We start from the raw sequence: 18,779 nt of genomic DNA on the forward strand, positions 1-18,779 counted from the left end.
TATCTGCATACAAATATGTTGATCCTATTTGAACCGAGTTAAAACTGCAGATATAAAACCCCCCGGATATGCTCTTGTGCCAGGCAACATAAAACATTAACAACTGGTCATGGTGGTGAATTAAGTGACCAAAATGCTGTGTTTGGATGTAGGAAGCCCAGCCTCATGCCCACTTTGACCTATGTCGCTCAATGGGCGGTTTTAGGCAAAGTTCTTCCAATCTACTTCACAGGGTGGTTCACCACTTAGTTTCACTGTGAGAAGGAAATCATACATTACTAAAGCCGCCCTCATGTATGCGTTTTATTAAGGGGAACAATGTGTAGAACAGGGCTGTGTGCTTGTGCAATGCCACTGGCTCCACCCCAGCATCCACGCATTATAGGAATGGACATTTGCAATAAAAAGCCCAGGCTTTTCCTCCCTCTGTGCCTCAATACCACTACATGCAGAGACTTTCCCTGGCAGATATCCACACCTAATAGGTGGGCATTGTGGTGGGTTTAGAAACCCTACTCTTAGTCTAGCAAATTCCCCTTCACATCATTTACATGTAATCAGACTTGCTTAAAATGTGTGCTTTGGGCTTTGTTTTGTTAAAGGCAAAGAGGAGGGGGAAACAAAAAAAAATACATTATTATTCACTTAAAGGTCTGTTTGGGTCAGAACACAGGTCAAACTAGTGGCTTTGATCATACCCTTAAGGCTATCTCTAAATTACTGGAGGAAGTATGAAATGCAACTGCGATGGAAGAATGAGAAGGTTTATTTTTTCAGTTCTATTTTGAATGAAAAGCAATCATTTCACAAAAGCCTCTTGATTAACAAAAGCAGCCCTCTAAAACATTTCCAAACCAAACAGATGAGCATGCCAGCCTGTAGGATCCCAGTGGATTCTTTGCCAAATTTATTTAAATCAACTAGTCTTTGCCCCACTAGGAAGCCCTAGCGATTTCCAAGGGGACTTACTTCCAAGTAAATACCTGTAAGACTGTGGTACAACACAGTAATAAACATGTTAACTTGGAAGAGTCACAGGCCTTGAATTATATACATCCTAGCCTTAGAGCAGGGAAGAAAACCCTCCTGAAGTCAAGGGAGCTTACATAGCTAGGGTTGGGCTGTATTCTCAGATTCATCCGTTTTGTTCCTTTGAGGTTTCTGTTTTATTTCCACTGCATTGGGGTGTTGCACCAGTAGATTTGCTTGCTCGCGTGTGCACAGTGTTTACAAACGCAGTCTACCCAGCCATGCTGGGTACCATGCGCAGACAGACAGCTGCCGGCAGCCTGCAGTTTGTATCCTTTTGCAAAGCAGCTAATAACCACAAACCACTTGCATTTAATGCCAAAGAAAGACGCCAAATTTAAACGGCGAGGAAAGGAAAGTCCAGGGCTCCTTTTGTTACGCAACTCGCTGCGAGATTGTCACTTGTATTCCACCCCTGCCAAACTTCTCGCAAACAGGGTATAAACCCCAGCGGGTTTATGAAGATGATGGATTTCTTGGAGCTAGCCGACCTAACCGGAAGAGTCCGCGACCAGAAGGAGGAGGAGTATCAAGAGGAATGGAAGAAATTTAAAGATTATTTAGTTAAATATGTTAAGATGACATAAATAGAATTACTTGCGAGTAACAGATCGGCCTGGGATTTAAATATGTGATGTTGTCGAATACTATGGATAAAAGTCAAAAGGAAAAGAAGGAAAGATGTTAATGGATCAAGTCAATTTTATGTGAAACTAGTTTTGGAAAACTGCTACAATGATATATAGGGAAACTCAGCCAGGGGGATTCGAGGAAGTCACCCAACAATGATAACAAAAGTGGATTTTTTACAGTTAGGATATATGTTTGTTGATTTTTTTAAAATATGTTTGTGGCTATGTTTGTTATAAATTTGGAAAACCAATAAAAAAAAATTGGGGGAAAAATAAACCCCGGCGGGGCCTGATCCACCAGCTCCCGAGGAGTCGCCCTGCTGCCCGGCGTCCCGGGTTCACACGCTCGCCGGGAAACTTCTGCGAGTCTTTAAAGGGCCCAAAAGTCGAGCCAAAAAAACCCGCCCGCCTCCGTTTCCCAACCCTCGTTTTCCCTCCTCACCTTTCGCCACCTCCGAGCACAGGCGAAAGTCCTTCCCGCCGTTCATTGTTTCCAGGCATGAAGCGAAGGCGGCCGAGGTTGGGGGAGCCGAGGAAGCAGAGCGCGCTGGAAATGGCTGCGGAGGCAGCCAAGGGCTCCTCCTCCCTCCGGAAAGTTTCCCTCAGAAACACGCCGAGGAGCCTCCGCCGCCGCCGCCCACCGCTGCAGCGTCCGAGAGCGCGCCCGGTCCTAAGCCCGAGGGGTGGGGGACTCGCCCGGCCGCCGGGAAGCGCAGGCGACTGGAGGAGAAAAGCCACCCCCGTCGGCGAAGCGGCTCTGGAGGCCTCCCCGCCGCTGCCATTGGCTGGCGAACGGGGCAGAGCCGCTCCCGCTAGCCGGAGGCAGCAGCAGCAGTAGCCGCCCTTCGCGTTCCGAGCGGGGCACGGCCCTTCTTCGCCCAGCCCAGCAGCAGCCGCCGCCAGGAGAGCTGGCCCGGCCCGCGGGGGGATACGCAGTAGCCGGGCTTGCCCAGGGACTTGGCAAGCCGAGCTCCATTCCTTGGTGGGCGGCCGCCGGGTGGCTCTGCCTCGCCGCCTGAGGCGACGCGCAGACTTGCGCGCCGGCCAGAAGCCTCTCCCCTCCACGACGGCATTTGGGGCGCCTCGCTCGCTTTCCCCTTTTCCCCTCCGCGACAATATCTCTCGCAGTTTTCAAGGGGCCTCGGACGAAGCCACAAAACTCAAAAACAGTCCCCCGCCTCCGCCTCTTTGCTTTCCTTGGCCCGTGCTAAACCAACGCGAATTTCAATTGAGTTAGGCAGCCATTCTGGAAACTTCTGTCTCGCTTTTGCACCGCTGGGATTTGCTGATTTGAATGCAAGCGGCTGTGGGAGTCTGTGGCATTTTTATCGCAGCCCCGTAGCCATCTTGAGTCTCCTCGGAGAAATAGGTGGGGGATATGGTTTGTTCCAGAGAGCAACAGATGGCTAAGGTTTCACAAGCGGGAAGCTTGGGTGTGCTTTAACAAAATAATGGGTTTTTTAAAATAATAATAAAAAAAACAAAAGTAAGAGTTCTCATATCCCACCTTTACACAATATGAGGTGCTTAAGGCGGCTCCCAAATACAGTGGTACCTCGGGTTACATACGCTTCAGGTTACAGACTCCGCTAACCCAGAAATAGTGCTTCGGGTTAAGAACTTTGCTTCAGGATGAGAACAGAAATCGTGTATCGGTGGTGCAGCGGCAGCAGGAGGCCCCATTAGCTAAAGCGGTGCTTCAGGTTAAGAACAGTTTCAGGTTAAGTACGGACCTCTGGAACGAATTATAGTACTTAACCCGAGGTACCACTGTACCCTCAAAACATTTTAGCTGGAAGACATTGTTGGAGAATAATGCAACAAAACACCACCACCAGAAACTGGCTTATAAGTATGAAACCAAATTTACTAGAATAATAGCTAGAATAGAGATAGACTTGTAACCATTCAAGCAACAATCATACTGTACAGTGGTACCTCAGGATAAGTACTTAATTTGTTCCAGAGGTCCGTACTTAACCTGAAACTGTTCTTAACCAGAAGCACCACTTTAGCTAATGGGGCCTCCTGCTGCTGCCGTGCCGCCGGAGCACGATTTCTGTTCTCATCCTGAAGCAAAGTTCTTAACCTGAAGCACTATTACTGGGTTAGCAGAGTCTGTAACCTGAAGCGTATGTAATCTGAAGTGTATGTAACCCGAGGTACCACTGTACTAAGGTGCCATGTGCAAAACAAAGCCTGGAGATACTGTAAACATGGAGTGGATAAATGTACAATTTGTATCTCCAGGCTTTGTTTTGCACATGGCACCTTGGTATGTTTGTTGCTTGAATAGTTACAAATCTATCTCTATTCTAGCTATTCTAGTAAATTTGGTTTGATACTTATAAGCCAGTTTGTGGTGGTGGTGGTGTGTTTTTTTTGGCATTATTATTACTGTCACCACATTTGATACTTTGTGTATATTGTTTGAGAATACTCTCACTTTCACATGCTCCAGCATAGCTTTGGCAAAAGTTGCAATGCACAAGTACAGTTTAGATTTACTTCTGTGGAACCATGCACAGGACTGCACAATAAAGGGGGGGGGGGCAGTGCAATTCCCTAGTATGGTTCCTTGGAAGCCACACAAGAGTCTCTCTCGCAACCTCAGCCCCTTCTGTAAAATGGGGGCAAGAACCCTGATTTAATTTACAGGCCTATGGGGAGGGGTAGTACCTTTGGGGTGACTGACTTCTTCTGGGGTAGGCACTGAAGCATTTTGACTTCACGCCCCTCCCAAGCACACTCCATTGTCTCTAGAGACAGATGTATGCCAACAACAAAGTTACAGGTTTGCTGAAACAGTTACAATATGGTTAACTTCTGAACATTTCATAGCACTGTATAAACACTAAGCATCACCTCTTTGGCACCTCAGCATGAGCAAAGTGGCAGAGTGCTGTGCAAACCTCAAGAGTTTTATGGTATGGCTTGCTAACGTTTCCATTTTAACGAGAGCAAGAACATAAGGAGTAATTTGCTAAGCGCACCCAGACGTTTGAACTAGCATTCTAGTCCAATTCTCTCTCTATCAAAGCTTCCACATGTGAGCTGCTTTCCCATAAATCAGACTCCCACCTTTACATGTAGAAAGGAGGGGAATTGATAATGCATGTTGAGATTTACAGTGCATGGATTCCCCTGGAAAAGAAAATGGCACTCGGAGGTGTGATTCCATAGCTAGGAAATCTAATAAATGAATTGGCTTTTTGTCAGCAACAGGGAAACTGGCTTGTGTGATGCTTTGTGTTTTATCTCAAGTGACTGTCAAGTGTTTATCTCGTGTTTTTACTATTCTGCTGGGAGCTGCCCAGAGTGGCTGGGGAAACCCAGCCAGATGGGTGGGGTATAAAGAACAACAACAACAACATTGTTATCCTGAGAAAACATATATAAGTATAATGCAGCAAGATGTGGCAAATTGTGACCTCAGAAGGGCACAGGGAAGCTTTCACACTATAGAACTTTACTGTGAGACTCGCCACGGATGAATGGAGTATTGTCAGGATCTGCCCTTCCCCATAGCTCATGGTGAAGATCCTAGTTTCAATTCTCAGCATTTTCTGGTAGGGCTGGAAAATATTTCTGTCTGAAACCTGGGAAGCTGCTGGTGGCCAGCACTGATAGTACCAAGCTCAACTGATCGGTGGTCTTACTTAGAAACTTGCCTATGTTCCTAAACTTTTTAGGGGGAGGGATATACCATTTGCAGACTAAGGGAGGAATGCATGTGAGATACGATACGATAATCTTTATTGTCATTGTCCCATACAGAACAATGAAATTGAAAAAAATCTACATCAGACATTCAAAAACCAACAAGCCTGCTATCCCAGCCTGGTTAACCCTCTAAAAACTCTGATACTCCATAATTAAATATAATATACTCGCACAGAGACTACCTTACACTGCGTTTATCCAAAAATCACATTTGGATAGAAACTGTTTCTCAGGCAGCTAGTCCTAGTCTTTATAACCCTGTACCTTCTTCCAGAAGGCAGAAGCTGAAAGAGATCATTTCCGGGGTGTGCACTATCCTGCACTATCTCTGCGGCTTTCTTATGACACCTGGAAGTATAGAGGTGTCTCAATTATGAAAGCACAGCCTTTTTAGAATTACATCTTTTAGTTTTCTTCACTTCTGCATGTTACACACACGTCCTCATTTTGCTGCGCATCAAAGGGAAAATCCATGGGTAAAAAGAAAATATCATGTGCTTATTTGTTTGTAAGCTGAGGATTTGCTTCTTCCCAAGCAAGTGGCAGAACATTATGAAAGAAGTATTAGCAGTTTTAAGACGTTAATTGCAGGGTGTGGAGATGTTGTTTTAGGGTGCTAACTTTAAAGGAATGCTCATGGCAGAACATTTTTACAATTCCTTACCACACCTATTACTATGAAAGAAACCAAATGTAGAAATAATAATGTTTAAACCCTTCCGTAATAGATGTGTCTACAGAGGACAGTTTCAAAGGGCGAGCCAAAAATGGACACTTTTCTTTAGGAGGGGTTCAATGTTTTACAGTTTCTTCAGATATCAAATATTTGTTTTAGCATGCTAACTGAAAAGTACTGCAACTCGCGTTATATATCACCATAGCATAAGCTAAATGTTTGGCACAATCACAATCTCTTTCATCATTACAACCACCTTCTTAATGACTACTCTGAGTAACATCACTATTTCTACTTTAGTTCTCCAAGATAACTTGCTCAAGGTCTCTGTTCTCAAGTAATGTCACACCACTCAGGGATCCAGGGTCCATACTAAAAAAGTAAGTGACTTTAATGCATTTACTGAAGTGCGGATGTAAGCTACAGTGTTTGTGATAACTATCACAACATTGATAAAATGGTATATGACCCTACCTTTACCCATTAAGATACATTCTACTTCCATAGTGCAACACACCTGAGGCCTAAGAGGAACAAATAGTTACATTCCTTATTTCACTAGTCACTCCTTCATTTTGCATCCCATCCACAGCTAATTCTGAAAGTTCTTTAATTTCGTTACACATTTGGGAAGAGCTCCAGCTCATTTTGTGCCTTTGAGACTTCAGCACTTCTGTAAAGCAGTTATCAATATTTACAGGGTAAGTGCTGCAGTTAAGAGAGTGACTAATGGGTGTCATGAGAAAGCCCTGTAATAATCAGAGCAGACACTTAAAGAGCAATATCCTTGAGTTATGGAACACTTTGTACTAAGTAAATATTCACAAATAGGAAATCCACTCTGACCCAAACCTGGGCACACTTAATTCAGCAATAAGCCTCACTCAGTACATTGGATGTACTTCAGAGTAAAGGTGTATAGGATCAGGCTCCATGTTTTTTGGGAAGGGCAAGACTGTCAATATTAAAAGACTTCTTAGCCCTCTTCCTTCTTGGGGGAAAGAACCACCAAATATTTTGGTGCACTTTAAGTTTAATTAGGATCTACACAGGTCATGTTCCTTTTCTTTCTGTATGTTACCTGTTCCATACATATATTTTCAAACCCTGGTAAAAAACCCCACCAGCTGCAATATAACTCAGCATTCTACACCGCAATGCCCAGGTTTTGGGCAAGCTTCTACAATCTACATCCATTTTTAAAAGGTCAGTGGAAATTTGCCCATTGGTTTCAGCAAAATGGTTCTTATTTTGCAACTCGGGTGACTTGCTGTAAGTAGATTTGATCAAATCAGGGTCTCCAGCCACCTTGTCCTCTGTGCCACCAGTTCTGGTTCCTCTGCAAACCAGGCACATTTGCCTCTGTTGATGAAAAGATGCCCTCTAGGCTGCAGCTCCAGCCTGGATGGCCTAGGTAGGATAATGATACCTGGCACATTCCTAGTCCACCGAAGCAGATTTCAGAGGAGACATCTCTCTGTCTTTCCTGCCAGATGTGCTTGTGTACTTCAGGCAAAGCTCAGAATTGCATGCTTTGCTCATGTTGCTGTTACGGAAGTACGAGTCTTTTGAAGACAAATAATTCTTACAGGGATAGAAGGTTGGAGCTGTGATTTATTTATTTTTTGTCACAGGGCTCTCAACCATGTACTTACATAGTAAAGGTAAATTCTGATAGGCCCAGGATGATTCCCCTCATGTGGAGGAGCTTTATAAAGGCATGCTGATATGTGTGTGGAGCCCTTTCTCGTGTGTTGAAGAAAAAGATGGTGAGAGGTGCAGCATAGCTGCTAGGTGCATAGGTTGGGGGGGCTAGCCCTTAGAGCCTCACGACCCCCTTACATGTCCTTTGAATGCCTGAGGAGGTCACATGAACATTCCCTTATAAACCGAAGTTGATCTCCTTTGAACCATGTGGTGTATCCTACAGAAACCAAGTGGAGCAATAGTATCTTGCTGTGTTATCCTTTCAAAAGCCCATCTTAACAGCTTACTTCAATGTATCAGGCAAGAGGCCAGGACAGAGGCAAACTCTGCAGTGAGCGAAATGCATTTGATCCAATATTAAAAGGCCTTTAAGACAGTGCTCAGAGTAGTCTGCAGTCTGTGACACAGGGTGGCTACCAACAGGCAGTGCAAGTCAAGATGCCTCTGGTACAAATCTTGACATGGTTTACATATTTAGGAAGGCCACTCTCAGCCTCCCCCTATCGATAGTATAAGGATAATACTGGTCTTTCATACAAAGCGATTGTAGACGTGAAATAATTTAAGCAAAAGCTGCAAATCTCCCCCTTTAGAAATGCTCTGGCTGGTCCCTTTCTAGTCCCAAAATCAAAACAGCAAACACTTAGAGCAGGCTTCCTCAACCTCGGCCCTCCAGATGTTTTGAGACTACAATTCCCAGCATCCCTGACCACTGGTCCTGCTAGCTAGGGATCATGGGAGTTGTAGGCCAAAAACATCTGGAGGGCCAAGGCTAAGGAAGCCTGACTTAGAGGAACAGGGGAGAATCTTAGAGGGGCAAGGGAGGGCATCTAGCTAAAGCGTACAGGATACAGAAGCCAGCTTTCATTGTCTGCAGCAAAAGTAGCATGTTTTGATGCCAAGTGATGCAGATTAGCCTCTTAGAAGCACCCCCTTGAAAAGCTAAACAACTGGGGTTGCTTTGTGCACCCTGTTATAGGAAAAATGATTGATTGATTGATTGATTGTCAGAGGGATCTCTTCAGAGAATGTCTGGGTTGCACACAACTGACATTTCATCACCAAGTTATAGGTGAAGCAGTTCATGAACCTTCCTTGGAGGTTTTTTAACAGAGGTTGGATGGCCATCTGTTTTGGATGCTTTAGCTGAGATTCCTGCATTGCAGGGGTTTGGATTAGATGGCCCTTGGGTCTCTTCCAACTCAAAGATTCTATGATTCTATGACTTTGTGACTTCATTTAATAAACTCAGATGCCACAGGCAAGAACCCAGCCTTAGGGGTACAGCTGAACTTGGGTTTGAACTTAGAGGTTCTAAAATAAACGTGAAAAGGAAACCTTCCTGCCCTGATTATTTATAGTCTATTAGCAAGATGCCCTTTCCCCCCCAGCTGAAAGGGAAAAGGCTTGACTTTCCAAAAATAGCAAAATAAGTATTGATAAATTTAGGCCATTGGGTACCATTTCATTTACAGAGCAAGATTCCTAGCCAAATTTTAAAGTTCTTCTTTTGCATCAGATTTATTATTGGATTCTGGAATAACTTATGTCAGGGAACATGCTGCTGAGTGACATGTATTGGGATTATCACGGAGACACACTTTAGGGCTTTCCCTGTCCATCATTGCAATCTTCTATTACCAGCTCAACACCAAGAAAAACCAGAGACATATTCTCAGGACATGTGCAAAGTCCCAGCTATACTGAGCTTTTTTGTAACATGTATTCTGACACAGAAGCACTCAGAGTGAATTTAACTCTACACACATAAGAGAGTCATGCATTACTTAGGCCAGGAGGGGTCGGCAACCTAAGGCCCATGGGCCACAAGCGGCCCATGGGGGTCATTTAACTGGCCCATGGACCCTCGCTGCCCGCTCAGTTGGCTCCCATGCATCGCGCTAAACCAGCGCGGAGCAGGGACCACCTTCCGCAACGCTGCCTGGCTTCCCATTGGCTGCAGGAAGCTCCTGCAGCCAATGGTAACCTGCGCATGCCTCCTTTGTGCTGGAAATAAAATAGCACATGCGTGCAGAAATAGCGCATGTGTGTGCGCTCGTGCACACACTCCGGCCCACCAAGGTATTTGTGGGACTGTGAACCGGCCCAAGCCACAACAACCTTACCGTCCCCTGACTTAGGCTCTCCCAAGCTGAACAAAAACCACTAGCTATGTACTGTGGCCTGCCAAAGGATTTGGCACACAAATATACAATCTTTTTTTCCCTTTTTTGTGTGATGTGAAATAAGCAGCAAAATGGACATACCTAGTCCATGGCTGCTGTGCGGCATGTTGATCACAATGTATCTAGGCCTGTCACAGGATCAGACTGACATAACAAATGACCTTTTTATTTGGACAGGACAAAGTCACTTTTAAGTGTCAGTATGCCCATTTGAGGGACGCGGGTGGCGCTGTGGGTTAAACCACAGAGCCTAGGACTTGCCGATCAGAAGGTCGGCGGTTTGAATCCCCGCGACGGGGTTAGCTCCTGTTGCTCGGTCCCTGCTCCTGCCAACCTAGCAGTTCGAAAGCACATCAAAGTGCAAGTAGATAAATAGGTACCACTCCAGCGGGAAGGTAAACGGCATTTCCGTGCGCTGCTCTGGTTCGCCAGAAGTGGCTTAGTCATGCTGGCCACATGACCTGGAAGCTGTACGCCGGCTCCCTCGGCCAGTAAAGCGAGATGAGCGCCGCAACCCCAGAGTCGGTCACGACTGGACCTAATGGTCAGGGGACCCTTTACCTTTACCTATGCCCATTTGAAGGAGTGCTGTAAATATCCAATGCAGAAAATATCCACAGTAAACACTGTACTACCATGAACAAACAATGCAGAGCCCTGTGAATGAAAACAGAATTTTCCAGCCAAGCAATGCAAAGAGAGAGAGAGAGCTGTGAGTAAATAATGCTTGGGTTTTTTCGAAAATTGTTTTGGGAATTTAATTCACAGACTGTTACTTACTGTTGTTACTAACCATTTGTGCAGCATCATTTTTAAGAGGTAATGTGCTTTACAATTATCTCCCATTTGCCTTGCATCCCTTTTCAGAAAGTGAGTGACATTCCTGTTCTATGGATGGACAACTGAAATGGAGAGACCTGATCAAAGGCGGAGTTTACAACCAGGCTATAATTTTCTGAAAAGGTTCCAATATATGTAACTTATATCAGGGATCTGAAACCAACTGCATTTTCTAAGCCCTGTGTTTATTAGCATGCATAATACAAGAGCATGTTGAGAACATAATAGATGAAACAGCCCTCAGGTGTTCCTCTATCATGCCATCCCACAAAGTGGGGACTTACAAAGAACTGGGGAAATGAAGGGAGAGAAATGTTAAAAACCAATACTATTAGACCGGGCACTAGGAACACTGGGACTAGAATGAGTAGCTAATTGCTTATCCAGCCCTGAGCCTCAAGAGCCTAGCACTATGGTGCAACTGCCCTACAGCCTACCCATTGCTACAAACATTTTTCCTTAGGCAAGCCTAGCCAGACATGCAGTTGTTGACATACACTGATCTCTTTTCAAGCTAATCTTAATTGTTCTAAATGTTTCTAATTGTTTTAAGTGTTTTTCATTGATAGTTTTAATACCTCTTGCAAACCACCAAGAGGTTTTATTACAATCAAGTAGTATAAACATTTTGTTAAATAAAAAATAAAGCACCGGTGGGTTCGGGGGCTTCGAAAGCCCTACATGATTTAAAATATCTAGCTCTAAGCAATACGCTAGAGTCTGCTGTTCATAACTCTTGCAATATTTATATGGGCATTTACATGTACCATTGATTACATGCTGTTCATAAAAATCAAAACATTATTTATACCTTCTTTCAAAGAACAATACAATTGGAAGGATAAGAAAACACAACAGGAAATTCGATTCAGCAGCTATAAGCAGCCCAAAATTTAGATAGAAAAAGGCTTTTAAGACTTTGGGCAGAAATAAAAGCTACAACAGCAGTTTAAGGGATCTTTTAATGCCACATCCTTAGTTCTGTTGTATTCCTAATATTTTGTATTTCCCCCCTCATGTTCGATTTCCACATCCACAGTATAATATTATATTGAATTCAATCCTTCACTGCTTTCTTGCAAGAAGAAGATAAAACAAATAGGTACATGATGCTGATAAAGCACATTTCCTGGACTCAAAAGATTTTCAGTTTAACTGTGGTGAAAACTTGTGCAATTATTCATCATCCAGATGAAACCTTCTCAATATAAGTGTTCCATTTTATACCCAGGACTCCGCTATACAGCTGCAAATAAAACGTTTTAGGTGTGTGCATTACACAAATGTGACACTAGATGGCGAGGGTGAGCTAAGGCAAATTCAATATATTTTTCAAATCATTTTTCCCAAAAAAAGCATTTTCACAACTTTTTTTATAGGTGTGTAGTGTAGATTCCACCCAAGATGCAGAGACAGGCTGAATTTAAATGCTTTGTATGTTAGATGGATTAAATCGAGTCAACTTAACTCATGATTGCAACATTGATTTAAAACTGCCAAGAAAAAAGTTTACATCAAATCACTGGTTTCAGCCTAATTTTCCAACTTATATTTTTCTTCAACAAGCCCCCACAACAATTTGTTGAAATGATAATCAAAGCAGTATCCATTTATAACTAAGAAGAGCCTTTTAATTACTAAGGAGTATAATCTGAAATCTCTAGGTACATTAGTCTTCTGGGCTTTTGCACTGCAGAATTTATATTTGCTTAGAGACAGAGGAACAATGGTGAAATTGGCTCTCTTTGCACCCATATAGGTGCAAGGAAGATCACTACTTGAAGAATAAGACCCAAACAACATTTGCTATTTAAAGTGTTTTTCTGATCACTTGGGAATCTTGGCACATAGGTCATGGCTTCAGTTTTCAGAAATCATGGGCTGGATCCAGATAATTCTGCACACAGAACAGGGCTTTCCCACCTCTTTCTTACTTTAGCTCCCTGCTGCTCCTAAGAGTTGGGGGAACCTATTTAGAATGGCACAGGATCAGGTTCTAGAGGGGAAATCTGCAGAAATCAAGGCAATCCCCTGGGGGGGGGGGGAACTGCCATTGATTCATGCAAGCAGACCTTTGGGTCTGTTCTCATGAGTCTAAACTTTCACACATGTTTCTTACTTTCAGAGTTTCACTGAAATGACTGTAATTGAAGGCTCAATACATCTGAATGTGTTTTAAGATCCAATTTAAACTAAAATTAGCTTCTTTATTTTGATTTTTAAGAATCCGCTCCATTTTGTGCATATAAATTATGTATGCATCAGATCAGGACAATACACAGCGTTTCCAGGAAAAAGCTGGAGGAAAATGAAAGCAGATCAATCAAATAAAGCAGAGATGCTGTTCAGTAGCAGTTTGCTGGCGGCCTTTGATGATTCTCCATCTATCCAGCATGACAGGCTGAGACAGAAGAGCAACCATGTGAGTGGAAAGAACCTTGAGTGTTATTCAACCCTGCCCAAGCCTTTGTTTGCCTCCTTAAAATATGTTTTGTAACAATGATCAGAATGTAGATTCAATTTTTTTTTTAATCACGAGCTTTCTATACTACCCTTCAGCAAAAATGGCTGTATGGTGGTTTACAAAAACAAGGTAGTATGAAAACAATAAAGCCTAAGAAATAGAAACAAAAAATAATAGTTCTCATCAGTTACATAATTTACAGCGTTATGAAAAGGGGACTTCCAATCTACTGTATCAGCCTCTAAAAGCCCGGCAAAACGGTGTTTGTTTACCTGGCTTCTGAAAGAACATAAGGGAGAGCATTCTACAGATGTATTATATTATCATACTGTAGGTATAATTTTATGTGCAAACATATATTCACGCAGTAAAATGTTGAAATCTAAAACCTGCAGATGGAGAATCATGTTGTGATCCATGAGGTTAAGGCATCTCTTAACTAGAAAAGAGGAATTGCAACCTAGCATTGCTTTAGAATGTTCACACTGATGCGATAGCCTGTATAGTGCCATATTGCAATATATCTATAATATACGTACCTACATGTATATTATATATTGCAATATGACACTACACAGGCTATCGCATCACTGATCAGACAACAGCAAAGGTTGCTAGGTTTATCGAGGGTGCAATGAGATTAAGGGCCACTATCTGAACAATGGTCTTGGTCATTTCATGGTCCTTTTTATCCATTGTTGTTTTTTTAAATTGTATATATTGCTTGTTTTATGTTGCTACGGCCATTATCTATCTATCTTTGTACCTACAAGTGGAAATGTTTCCCTGGATACTGCCCCAACCAACAAGTAGTGCAGGGACATTTAGCTATGCAATGCAAATTCCTGACCCTTTCCTCTCTTCATGCAACCCCTAAATCTGTTCTGGGTGCCCACTGCCCCCACCTTCAACCCACCAAACTTAGGGGTCACTCAAAAGTCTTTGTGCTAGCAGAACTGTTTAGCTGGATACTGTCCCTGGGTTTGCATCTCTCTGCTCAGCCATGAAACTCCCTGGGTGATGTTGGGCTAGTCAATTGTTTCAGCCTAACCTACCTGACAGGGTTGTTGAGTAGATGAAATAGGGAGAAGAGAGGACTGTGTGTGTCACTTTGAGCTTCTTGGAGGACAGATGAGCTTTACATGCAATAATGAATAAATAAATACCGGTAGTAATATGCTATTGGAGGGACGTGGGTGGTGCTGTGGTGTAAACCACTGAGCCTCTTGGGCTTGCCGATCAGAAGGTTGGTGGTTCGAATCCCCACAACAGGGTGAGCTCCTGTTGCTCAGTCACAGCTCCTGCCAACCTAGCAGTTCGAAAGCACGCCAAAAAGTGCAAGTAGGTAAATAGTTACCGCTCCGGCGGGAAGGTAATCGACATTTCCATGCTCCATTGCGCCAGAAGCACCTTAGTCATGCTGGCCACATGACCCGAAAAAATGTCTGCGGACAAACGTCAGCTACCTCAGCCTGTAAAGCGAGATGAGCACCGCAACACCGCGACTGGACTTAACTGTCAGGGGTCCTTTACCTTTACCTTTTTTAAAATATACTGTACGGAGAAGCTTAGAACTACAGTGGTACCTCGGGTTACATACACTTCAGGTTACAGACTCTGCTAACCCAGAAATAGTACCTTAGGTTAAGAACTTTGCTTCAGGATGAGAACAGAAATCGTGCTCCAGCGGCACGGCAGCAGCGGGAGGCCCCATTAGCTAAAGTGGTGCTTCAGATTAATAACAGTTTCAGGTTAAGAACAGACCTCTGGAACGAAATAAGTACTTAACCTGAGGTACCACTGTACTGCATTACTCGGAAGAGTGCTTCCCACCGTAATGATGACCAAGGTGAACAAGGGTCTGGAAAGCAAGCCTTATGAGGAATGGTTGAAGGAGTTGGCTATGGTAAGCCTGGAAAAGAGGAGACTGAGAGGAGATATAATAGCCATATTCAGATATCTAAAGGGCTGCCACATGGAAGATGGAGCAAGCTTGTTTTATCCTGCTCTGGAGGGTAGGACTCGAACCAATGGCTGCAAATTATAAGAAAAGAGATTCCGACTAAATGAGGCCAGCTGTCATGGATGCTTTAGCTGAGATTCCTGCACTGCAGGGGGTGGACTAGAAGACTCCAGAGGTCTCTTCCAACTCTACAATTCTATAAAGTAGGGAGTTAGTGTCAAAGGAACCTGGAGGTCCTTTTGCCCAGGATTTGTATCATCAGGACAGTTTTGAGTCATGTTAAGCTTCCTGTATAAAAGGTGGAGAAGAAAACAAGCACCCCTCGAACAGGCAACAATAAAGAAGTCTTGTTTATCCCACAAAGGCACACCGGCTCTGGGGAGGCAGCAATTTCTCCCAAGAGCTCATAACTAGCTGCAGGAGAGGAAAATACATTTATCCCGACTCCCCTATCTCTATACAAAAGGCAATGCACAGAATTCTAAGGTTTGATCCGAAATCAGGAGAACACCCACTCTTCCTGATACTCCTCCTCCTTCAGGAAGAGTGGATTAAATTTAATGATTACTTAGTTAAATATGTTAAGTTAAATCAACCGAAAACAGCTTGCAGATACTTAATTGGCTTAGGATTTTATTTATGTTAAGTGATGAATTAATATGTTTAATTTCATAATGTGAAGATCTAAGGATGTTAACGTTTAAGTTATATTTTTTTAAGAACTGTGATTTGGAAAACCGTCAAAAGGACATGCAATGAAATTCACCCAAGGGGAAGCGAGGAAGTCACTTAACAATGTTAACAAGTGTAATTTTCAATAAGGTTATGATTTATGTTTGTTTGTCTTGTGTGTTTGTTTATAATGTTGTGAAAACCAATCAATTTTTTTTGGAAAAAAAGAAATCAGGATAACACCAGGGGGTGGGGGTGGAGGAGGGGAACGTCTGACCTGTTTGCATTGGGAGGCAAAAAAACAATAACAATAACAACACCGCGATTATTGAGAGGGGATCGGGAGCTTCCTCGTGCATCCGATTTTCAATCCCAAGGGATCGCGTGTAGCGCGTAACGTTTGGAAGCGCGAAGGAAGCCCGGGCATTGTTTACCCCGCGCGGACGCAAAGGGCAGCTGGCGGAGAAATCCGCGCCGCGAAGTAACTCGGGAGGCGGATTTCCAAGCCAGGGAGGCGGATCGGCGAGTTCCCCGCCGGTGCAACCGGGAAAACAGGCGCCCCTTCCCCGATCCGCGCCCCCTCACCTGTGATCTGCAGGTAGAGCTCTCTCCGGAGGGGCCGCGGCGCCGGCTCGTCCGCCTCCAGGACGGCGGGCAGCGTGGCCGAGCTGCGCGTCTTCTTGACGGCCGGCGGCGGCGGCGTGTCGGGCAGGCTGGCCGGGGCCGAGTTCCGCCGCCCGCCCGCCGCCGAGGTCTTCCGCTTCATGGCGGCGGCAGCGGCGGAGGAGGCGGCGGCAGCGCACCGGCGCTCATCCCCGCCGCTTACCCCCCTCGCGGGGCTCACGCAGCCCAGCGGGAGCAGGAGGCGGCGGGCGGCGGGACGCGGCGGCCACAAGCGCCGCCCCGCTCGGCTCCCAACCGGCCGCGGGCCGCTCCCGCCTCATTCGGGCGCTCTCTCCGCCCGCCCGGCGCTCATTGGGCCGGGAGGCGTGACGCCATAATCCCCCAGGCTCGGCCCCGGTGATGTCATAGTGAGAGACGCCTGAGCACCTGCGTCTGGTGGGGGGTCAAGGCGACAAAGGCCTCGACATTCCTCTCTTTCTGTCCACGCATTCGTAGGGGTCAGCAAACTTTCATTTTTTTCAAAAAAAATTCATTGGTTTTCACAACATTATAAACAAACACATAAGACAAACCAACATAAATCATAGCCTTATTGAAAAGCACACTTATTAACATTATTAAGTGACTTCCTCGCTTCCCCTTGGTTGAATTTCATTGCATATCCTTTTAACAGTTTTCCAAATCACAGTTCCTATAAAATTTAACTTGAACACTAACATCCTTAGATCTTCACATTATGAAATTAAACATATTAATTCATCATTTAACATAAATAAAACCCTAAGCCAATTAAGTATCTGCAAGCTCTTTTCAATTAATTTAACTTAACATATTTAACTAAGTAATCATTAAATTTAATCCACTCTTCCTGATACTCCTCCTTCTGGTTGCAGACTCTTCCGGTTAGATCGGCTAGCTCCGAAAAATCCATCATCTTTATCTGCCATTCTTCTATCTTTGGTAATTCTTGGGTTTTCCACTTTTTAGCTAACAGAATACGAGCAGCAGTTGTGGCATACAAAAATAATTTAACATCTTTCTTGGGCAATTCCAAACCTGTTATTCCAAGAAGAAAGGCCTCCAGTTTCTTTATAAAAGTATATTTCAACATTTTTTTTCAATTCATTATAAATCGTTTCCCCCTTTTTTAGCAGGGGGCCGGTCCACTGTCCCTCAGACCTTATGGGGGGCAGGACTGTATTTTGAAAAAAGAACGAATTCCTATGCCCCACAAATAACCCAGAGATGCGTTTTAAATAAAAGGACACATTCTAATATAAAAACAAGCTGATTCCCGGACCATCCGCCAGCCAGATTTAGAAGGCAATTGGGCCGGATCCAGCCCCTGGGCCTTAGTTTGCCTACCCATGGTATAGAAAGCTATTTGCTGGCGTCCTGGCGGCCCAAAAAAATCATATATAATTGTAGAGTTGGAAGGGTTCTCCCCCTCCCAGGGTCATCCAGTCCAACCCCCTGGATTGCAGGAATTCTATGCAATGCAGGAATTAACACGTGAGGAGTGTGAGGAGTGTGCTGTTGCCCTCAGATGCCTGGAAGCATGCCTCATAATTTCCATGGAGTTCATGTCACAAACAAGGCATCAGTCTGAAGTGTGGTGTAGTGGTTAAGAGCAATAGAGTTGTAATCTGGGGAACGGGGTTCGCATCTCCGCTCCTCCACATGCAGCTGCTGGGTGACCTTGGACCAGTCACACTTCTCTGAAGTCTCTCAGCCCCACTCACCTCACAGAGTGTTTGTTGTGGGGGAGGAAGGGAAAGGGGAATGTTAACCGCTTTGAGTCTCCTTAGGGTAGTGATAAAGCGGGATATCAAATCCAAACTCTTCTTCGCAGACTCCTATTCATAAGCACATCAACATAATGCTTACTCTCTCTGCTTCCTTTTAGGATATGTCTGCCATCTGCTGGATATTAAAATGCTATGTTTTCATCTCATTTTCAAGCATCAGAGTTTAAAAATTTAAGCATAAATGCTGCGATGATAACTATGCTTGTTGCAGCAAAAATAAAAATGAAAAGCAGTCTTGTGGCATCTTAAGGAACAGAGAAAACTTCATCAGATGCATAAAAAGGCCCTCATGGGTACATAGAAAGCAATGAAGGCATAAAAAGTGGGGCTAACTAGTCTTTATGTGGAGTCACTAATTCTCTGGAATTTCTATGCAAAATTCAAGCGGTGTGTTTTTGTGCCCATCCACAACAGCTGCATCTGGTGATTCCACAATCACCCTAGCTTAGCCAGGA

General features: G+C 44.2%; 1 protein-coding gene across 1 annotated transcript in view; it reads right to left on the reverse strand.

Moving 5' to 3' along the window:
• Positions 1–16,673, reverse strand: part of LOC309380655 (dual specificity protein phosphatase CDC14B-like) — a 66,459-nt gene extending 49,786 nt beyond the window's left edge. The window contains exon 1 of the mRNA XM_081930852.1: positions 16,478–16,673. Coding sequence (XP_081786978.1) covers positions 16,478–16,658 — 181 coding nt within the window. The 5' untranslated portion in view covers positions 16,659–16,673. The remainder of the gene's footprint in view (positions 1–16,477) is intronic.
• Positions 16,674–18,779: the final 2,106 nt, after the last annotated feature.

Source organism: Podarcis melisellensis, assembly GCF_964234715.1.
Source record: "Podarcis melisellensis genome assembly, chromosome: 11".
In the NCBI taxonomy this organism is placed as follows: Eukaryota; Metazoa; Chordata; class Lepidosauria; order Squamata; family Lacertidae; genus Podarcis; species Podarcis melisellensis.